General features: G+C 41.2%; 1 protein-coding gene across 2 annotated transcripts; it reads right to left on the bottom strand.

Moving 5' to 3' along the window:
- Positions 1-149: 149 nt before the first annotated feature.
- Positions 150-8,666, bottom strand: LOC113006910 (methylmalonate-semialdehyde/malonate-semialdehyde dehydrogenase [acylating], mitochondrial). 2 transcript variants are annotated; one of them, XM_026143157.2, is made up of 12 exons: positions 8,434-8,666; positions 8,088-8,132; positions 6,076-6,150; positions 5,480-5,641; positions 5,315-5,393; positions 4,169-4,471; positions 3,769-3,890; positions 2,861-3,050; positions 2,575-2,756; positions 1,814-1,993; positions 1,165-1,263; positions 150-1,028 (listed from the first exon to the last, which is right to left on the bottom strand). In XM_026143157.2, the coding sequence occupies exons 1-12, from the start codon at positions 8,467-8,469 to the stop codon at positions 924-926; spliced, it is 1,578 nt and encodes a 525-aa protein (XP_025998942.1). In that variant the 5' UTR covers positions 8,470-8,666; the 3' UTR covers positions 150-923. The 2 variants fall into 2 exon arrangements, with proteins under 2 accessions (XP_025998942.1, XP_080146200.1); XM_080290074.1 differs by lacking the exons at positions 8,088-8,132; positions 8,434-8,666 and adding an exon at positions 7,027-7,045.
- Between the last annotated feature and the right edge of the window lie 41 nt (positions 8,667-8,707).

The raw sequence follows: 8,707 nt of genomic DNA, 5'->3' as shown, positions 1-8,707 counted from the left end.
AGGATCGCATTGAGTGGCAAAATTACCGCAAGTTCAAAGTTGCAACCTGCTTTTCATCTTCGGAGCTCATTATTAGTATTATTATTATCATTATATGAATACATGAACAAAAACGGAATTATTTCAACAGAAATCACACCACAACTGAGTCCTGTTATAGTGGCTTTATTCAGTCAAGTAGCCACACTAACTGCAGCACAGTTTCATACTATAAATGCCATCGTAATGGTTAATAAAGAATATATTTGACATGAAATATATTTAACCCATGACCAATACTATGACAGTACAGTATAAAACTGTGAACTTTAATTTGACACGCACACTAATCTCCACATTGGACAGTATACAGCAGGGTACACTGATCATGTAAAAAAGCAAGTGCTGCAACCATTATGTCAGTTTCACTGAAGTGAGGAAATGTCTGTGTCCATGTTCTCATGTAGGCTTTTGCCTATTCACATATTGAACCGATGAAGCTAATGAAACACACAGGGGATAACAGTGGAAGACATTTGCTGTAACTACTCGGCGTCAGAATCGCTGATCTTTGTGCTTTCACGGCACTCAACGGATCATGAAAAAGGACTAGCCACTATGAAGTCATGATCCCACTGCTCTGTACAGGAAGTGAGGAGAAAAATGGGTTCAAAAAAATACGCAATAAACCAATGTACAGATTCACAGCATCACTGATTAAGTCCATTTTTTATCTTCACTTCTAAAGATGTAAATTGTGACCGGTATTTGTTTTAACTTTGTAAATCCTGACATTCGTTTTCTTTGCTGCCCAGTCACTAAGTAATCATCCTCAGTATGAACATTTGACCAATCAAAAGATATCGTAACCACTTCCAATCCCTCGTTGGGCTTCTTAAGGCATGTAAGAAGTCTCTGAAGGTTAGATGCACTGTCAGTTTAGCTTAGCGTCCCATGGTTGGCATTGTGACAGCCGGGCTTGTCAGAGTGGCATCCTCAGCCTTCCACTGCGACGTAATAGTCTTGATCTGAGTGTAGAATTGGATGCCCTAGTGGTAAAGTGATAACAGATATGTCAGTGAGCTATCTAGCACATGACAAAGTGTCTGCATTGTGCTCTTTCAATACTTCAGTGGAGGGAACAGCAATGATCTGAGGGGATAATAAACTACTTCTGCTATTTACCTGCTTGCCATAGAAGTTGGTATCTCCCCTGAATGAACCTCTGGAACCAGTGAAGGAGAACATGGGGAGTGGGACGGGGATGGGCACATTCACACCAATCTATAAAAACGCATGTGTGGATTATGAAAACACAAATCTATTGCAGGCTAGAAATACAACAATGATCAAAGCATAATTTGTTTAATTTGGCCAGCTTACAAAGGGAGTAAGGCCTGGTGTTTAAAATCCAAGATCAACATACAGTTTCAATAAAAACAGACCCGTGAATATACATTTAAGGAGCCTATCAGCACCACTGGACCAGCATTCAATTATCAGCCAGTCCAAAGATGAACTACAACTTGGCTCCTGCTGCACTAATCCACACATTTGGGATTCGTCCATGTTTTAATGCATTGGCAGGTAATATATGACATAGTTTCAGCTGGCAGTGTAAAACCAGCTTCACTCCAATAAAAACATTCCCACTTCACATGTCTGCTTTACTTTTTCAGAAATAAAGCGCCTCCCACGCAAACCCGCTTACTCATCCAAGGCTCAAACGGGTGACTCACCGTGGCCTGAAATACCACAAAGGTGGCCGGTTAACACGCTTGTTTGAAACTATATCTTCAGCAAACAAAGAGCTTCATGTTTTAAAGTCTCTCACCTGGCCGACGTCCACCTCGTGTGTGTATTTGCGAGCTGTGGCTCCATTGGTGGTAAAGATGGCCGTGCCGTTACCGTAAGGGTTTCGGTTGATTAAAGAAATGGCTTCGTCCAGGCTGTCGGCCTCCAGGACAACAAGGACCGGTCCAAAGATCTCTTCTTTGTAACATTTCATGTTGGGCTGAAAAGAACAGCAGAGGGAAAACGATCAGGACTTCAAACTCTACAAAGGAATTCTTAACAGAACAAAGCACGAGCAGGTTTGTGTCGGGGAAGAAAGGTGAAAAACTGCTTTAAATGCATTTCACAGCACTTACAGCTACTTTCTATTTTAAGGTCAGCTTTGTGTGACACTCAACACTTATAACCAGAAACCAGAACGGATCGGGGGGGGACTCTCATGCTGAGAGGGCTGCTTGTTGAAGATTCAAACGTTCAGGCTTACGAATAAAAGCATTTTTAAATCTACTTTTAAAGCCAAAAATCTGAATTTTCACAGAGGTCTGTTCTAAAGATGTGCTCAGCAGGAGGGGAAAATCAAAATCTGTGGTCACATTCAAGGAGATGAGGACTGATTTTATTTCATTTCCAACAACCCTAATCAAAGACACTGAACTGATTGAAGCGATCATTTATTTTTGCCTCAGATAATTACAGCACCTACCAAAAACAAAAAAATGTTATTACATTAAAACATTCTAGACAGTTTAGTTTAACATTACTTTAATAGCATCTGACCCAAATTAAAAGTTCTCAGCTCACCATAACACCAGCTAAGATGGTAGGTCCTACAAAGTTTCCATTTTCATATCCTTTGACTTTAACATTTCTCCCGTCCAGCAGCAGCTTGGCACCTTCATCAACCCCACTCTGGATCAGAGACTCTACCCTGGCTTTGGCTTCTGGGGTGATCAAGGGACCCACATCTGCCCCAGGCTGATCACCTAAAACACACATTTTGACGTGTAAGAAAAACGGCAGTATGCATGCCAACTGACGTAATTTATTTATTTATTTTTCATGGCGATACGGTTACACAACAAGTTACCTGAGTTTACGCGGAGCGATTTAGAGCGCTGCACCAGCTCTGGGAGCCATTCACGAGACTCCCCAACAAAAATAGCAGTGGAGAGAGCCATGCAGCGCTGGCCAGCTGCTCCAAAAGCAGCGCCCACTAGCTGGTTGATGGTGTTCTCTTTGTTGGCATCAGGCATCACCACACCATGGTTCTTGGCACCCTAAATGCAATATGTAGGATACAAAATCTGTATGATTTCACTCCAAAAGAGTGCAGAACATCAAACAGAGACATAAGAGCGCTAATCACATATGCTACAAATCCCAGTGACTGACAGCAGAGGATTTAATCACTGTCTTGGTAACAGCAACAGGAAATAGACCACTACCCATTTTCATTCATATTAGTAATAACAATTTTTAAAAATAGTCTAAAAAATAAATGAATAAATAAAACTAAGTTCCATCAGGATTTCCCAGACACGGACTTACTATAGATGAGATCTGGCAGGTATGTTTCCCAGCTCAAGACCAACATACCTGCAATCCACCCGACTATTTCTTTATTTTTGCAAATAATTGTTAATTTTTCTTCCCAGATAGCACAACAGACTTACTATTAGGTGCGCTTTTTGCTCTTATTTTGCTGCTCTTGTGTCAGTCAAGGACTTGATTCACAGGCGTCGCTCTACATACTCAAGCGCCACTCTAACCAGCACAAGAAGCTGGTTTGTATCTTGTTACACCAAAGTCACCCAGCTTCAGAGCAGGACAAGGACTACAGCTGCCAGCTGCTGTCCAAAGCAATTAAGAGTTGGACTTCAACCAAGGACAAAGACCTGACTGGAGAGGCAGCTGATTCTTGCCCCATTATTTACTGTCACCATGTGCCATCTAAACACTGCCAGTGTAAGAAGAGCATATTCGGTCTGTGAATACCATGTTGGACTGCACTCTCTTGCCATTCTTTGAGCCCCGCTCGTAGATGTACTCTCCAGCCTGGTTGGAGCCCACAAAACTGATGGCTTTGATGGCCGGGTGGTCACAGATGAAGTTTACCGCTGCACAAACAAGGAAAAAAGTCAATATTTTCTGTTCTTCTGTGTCACACCCTCAGGGCACAATATACGAGCACTGATACGGAGATTCAAATTCTCCTGCTTCAACAATGCCTGTAGATTACTTACAGATATAGGCTGCACAGTTTATGGAAATATCTTATCTACATATTGCCAGAAGGGTATATGATTAATGTTTGACTCATCCTTGGACCTTTCTCTATTGTTTATGACACACACAGACTGTGAGCTCCTCAATGAGCAGGGAATTACGCACTCACCTGCATGCTGTCCGTGGATTATGTTGAGTGTACCATCTGGTGCTCCGGCATCCTGGAGCATTTTGGCCAAAAGCATGGTGCAGCCTGGGACTCGCTCAGAGGGCTTCATCAGGTAGGTGTTGCCGCACACCATCCCGACAGGGAACATCCACAGAGGAATCATGGCGGGGAAGTTGAAAGGGGCGATGCCGGCACACACTCCGATGGGCAGGCGGTAGGTGTAGGTGTCCATGTCCTTGGTGATGGAGGGTAAGGTTTCCCCCAGCATGAGGGATGTAATGCTGCAGGCGTGTTCAACCACCTCTGAGGAATGAGCAAGAAAAGGATTTAGGAAGTCAGCCAATAACAAAGTGCCTAGATAAGCAATCTGAAATAACACATACACAGTTAACTGATGAGTCCATTATTGAAATTTACACATTTGCCTCTTAAGATTAAAAAAAGAAAAGCCTGCCAGCTCCATTTCCCATGAAAAAACTGTAATAAAACTTGTAAGTATTTCAAGCACCATTAGCCCCAGTACTTGCAGCGCACCTGCACATGTAGCCTGTCTTTCAGCTGATAATAGAAAAGTTAGCCTGCCAGAATAATTTAGGCATCCTGAAACTGGGATCAACACCAAGAACAAAAAAAGGAAACAAAAAAAAATTACTTGGCAGCTGCGTGTTGTAATAAACAAAAATTAATTCCTTCGTCTGCAACCACACACAGCCCTTAATTTCCAAACATGATTCCCGTTGATGCAAGGCTGCCAGAATGAACGAGTGCACCTCAGCAAAGGAAGCTGCGTAATTATCTTTAAATAGAGTGCAGCTAAAAGCATAGTGTGAAAAGTGTTTTACAGAAGACAGGAACACACTTTAACATCAGGAGTTATTATTGTACTGCTGCAAAAGCATTGCAGCCTTTTTCTTCTTGGAACTAAAGCCTTATTAAAAGCGGTTAAAGCCTCTAATATGGCCCAACTATTACTACTGTCCACTTTTAAATTAAAGCTCAATGTCCCTTTTTGCATAGAGTGTTGACTGTTGTATAAACTGCTTCACTTGAGGAATTTGATCTTATCTATATCTACAGCAGGACTAATCTAATCAGGACGCCAAAGACTAAAAGGAAGACTAAAAGTCGAGTCAATGCGTTACTTACGCAGTCCTCTAAATACGTCTCCCTCTGCATCAGCCAGAGTTTTGCCCTGTTCCAAAGTGATGATCTTAGCCAGCTCTTTCTGAAATGTTAGAAGAAGAATTTAGAGAGAATTATTTCAACAAAATCAATAAATTATTTTGACATATATGTGACCCATCTCCCTACAATGTTGTCCTTGATGAGCTGTTGGTAGCGCAGGAAGATCTGCTGCCGGCTGAGGATGGAGGTCTCGGACCAGGAGCGAAAGGCTCTGGAGCAGGAGTCCACAGCTGCCAGCATCTCCTCCTGTGTAGCTTTAGGAACACGTCCCACCACTTCATTAGTGGCCTGCAGAACAGGACACGGTCCATAAAGACAATCAGACAAGCAAACTGAGAGCAGGGGAAGTCATTATTTGCATGTGCATCATTTCATTAATATTAATAACAAAAAACATTTATTTTTATCCTTATGCGGTGGAAGTAGATGAATATCTTTTCATGCTACAATCGCTCATCACTGTTTTGCAAGAGGCTAGTATCTGACAAGCTATGCACTAGTCTCGTCTCTTGGAGGATATAAAGCATGACGGGTTGTGTAGACTGGGCTCAGATTTCTGTCGTTTTACATATTAGGCAATTAAAATTTGACAAATCAGGACTTATTTATTCCATCCAATATTCACAAGTTACTACAACAAATTTTATACTGTATACTTGCAGCCAGATCGCATTACTCCAGCCTCTGTGCAGGTTGGGCACAGTTCATCTATGAATACTTACAGGGTTGTGGATGTCAAGCCACTCAGACGTGTTGGACTCGACAAACTTGCCATCGATGAACAGCTTGGTGGTGGGCTAGAAGATCAAAGAAGCATATGATTCAATCTGGATGCATCAGTCGCCATCGCATCCATTCATCACCACAACATATGCAGTTATTTTCCAAGGCATTTTGCTCTACTTCACTTTGCATGCACTCAGCTGTGTTACAGGTTCATTTTGAATTGTTTAATTTAAGTTTGCCTCAGACATTTCCAAGCAAAGCTGTACATCTTCCATGCTACATTACCCGTGTTCCAATCCCATTCCTCCTCCTAACTCAAGATAGATTTTTAGTATACAGTGCGTATGCACTGGAAAAGTCAAGGTCTATATCCATTAGCACTGCAGCAGTCGACTGACAGAAAAATAGACAGCTTCAGTTTGAGAAAAAAAAAAGAAAAAATAACACCGGGAATCTATTAAACTTTAACATATATAAAATGTGCAAGAGTCCTGAGCCACTTTTCTTTATATTTTGCTACCGAAGAGACATATTTATTTATTTATTCATTTTATTGGATTTTTTTAGAATAGTCTTGAGAAATAGTTCTCCAGGCTTTTTGAAACTCTTACAAAGTTTTTCTTTATACACTGGCTACAGTCCAGTCCTTCCAGAAGAATGTTACTCGTAGCAAAAACACATCATTTGTTCCTACTTCTGTAGTTGAGTCAATGAAAAAATGCTAAAAACTGGCATCAAATAGTAGTTTTGCACCTACAAGGTGATTCTTAAAGAGCCATTAGCCCAAAACGTCTCATATCTTGGCATGTTGTGCACTGTTCCCTTGAAAAAATTAGAGGAAACTCAACAACTGAAAGACAAAAGAATAAGTGGCAGGCCTAAACATTATCTACAGCAGTAGATGAACAGTATCTGAAAGTCATGTCCTTAAGAAACAGGAAAAGTACCATCAGGGTTTGTTCCACTATTCAACACTGGAAAGCTTTGGATTGGCAAAAGCTTAATTTTTCAGCATGACAATGATCCCATATACACTGCCAATATAGTAAAAGTTAGAAAGGTTAGGAAGAAAAAGCCCGCAAACACACACCTACACACAATGGAACACCATCAGTCATGGACTGGCTTCCCCAGAGCCCGGCCTCAGCATTATTGAAGCAGTGTGGGATTGTCTTGACAGAGAACAGAATAAAAGGTAGCCAACATTCAAAGAAGAGCTTTGATGTCGTTCAAGAAGCCTAGAGAACTATTCATGAAGACTACTTAAAGAAATTACAAGAAAGCTGCCTAAGAGAGTTTAGGCTGTGTTAAAGAATAAAGGTGATCAAATATTGACCTCCATGTACACCGAGCCAACCACTCTCCTGAAGTGATATATTGTTAATGATGACTTGCAACACAATGCTCCTTGCTGCAAAATACATTTAAAAGTAATTATAACTTCCCTCTCTGCAGTTTTCCCACTTTGCATTTTCATCTATGGGACTGCATCCTTTAACGGGCCATTTGACATTGATGTCTTAAAAGCTAATATTCAAAGCTGCAGTGCAAACAACTGTAAAAATTGATGTCTCTGACTGGATGTGATGGATATACTTTTGACTGAGATTTCAAACACTAGCCAAAAAAATATTGAAAACATGCACAATAAACATAATCAAAGAAATTAATGTTGTAATGAGCAAAGAAATTGCCTCTTTTGAGGTTTTGGTGGAAGGCTTCGGAATTTAGTCTGACATCCTGTGCTTTCTTAGCCAAGACTCACTTCGAAGTGATAAATAAAATCATTTAGAAATTATGCTAATTCAAAAACTTAACCAAAATACACACACACATATATGTTTTTCCAATAACGCAAATATTACTCTGTTATAAACAAATGTCATGCTGTAACACAATCTGACAAAAGTAAACAAGCATACTCTTCTGACAATCAGAAGAGACGGCCCTTAGCGCATAACACGGCACCACTACTAAGCTATAAAAGGTCCTGAGTGATGGCTCTTACCACTGAGGAGGATGAGTAGCACATACGACCCAGCTGGAGGGGGGCCTGTGAGAAATGACATATCAGACCATTATTTAGAGCTTTTAAATCACTGTCTGTGCAAGGTCTCAAGAGGCACGTCTGAATGATCCACTGACGTATCATATCTGTCCACGTGATGTAAATAAAGCCTGTTGTTAGCTGACCAATCACTTAATATATTGTCATGTACTTGCAAAAAGGAGGAGTGGACTGTGTACAACGTGTGACTTTGCTAGCTAACAGCGCAGGTTGTTAGCCGAGTTTGGTGCATAAACACTCAACCAAACAAACAGTTGTATATTGCACGTTCATTATCTTACTCTACCTTCTTATTTAAAAGGGATCGGAGAATTGCCGCCATTGTGGAGAGTGCAGTGCTTTTTTTCCTGCTCCGAAGCCCTTCAACCGACCCAGGAGACGTTGGAGTGCAAAGAGAACTTGAGCTTGAGAAAGGTTCCAGAGGGCAGAGCGGTGAATACGAAGCTGCGCTTTTCGCCGATCTACAACCTGTCCCTGGTGTGGATGTGAACGAGGAGAACCAATGCGGATAATGTGTGGATCAACGAAAACTGCGCACGCAACCATTCGTTGATTCCTTT

Source organism: Astatotilapia calliptera, chromosome 15, assembly GCF_964374335.1.
Source record: "Astatotilapia calliptera chromosome 15, fAstCal68.1, whole genome shotgun sequence".
Classification (NCBI taxonomy): domain Eukaryota; kingdom Metazoa; phylum Chordata; class Actinopteri; order Cichliformes; family Cichlidae; genus Astatotilapia; species Astatotilapia calliptera.
This window is presented reverse-complemented; position numbering and strand designations above follow the sequence as displayed.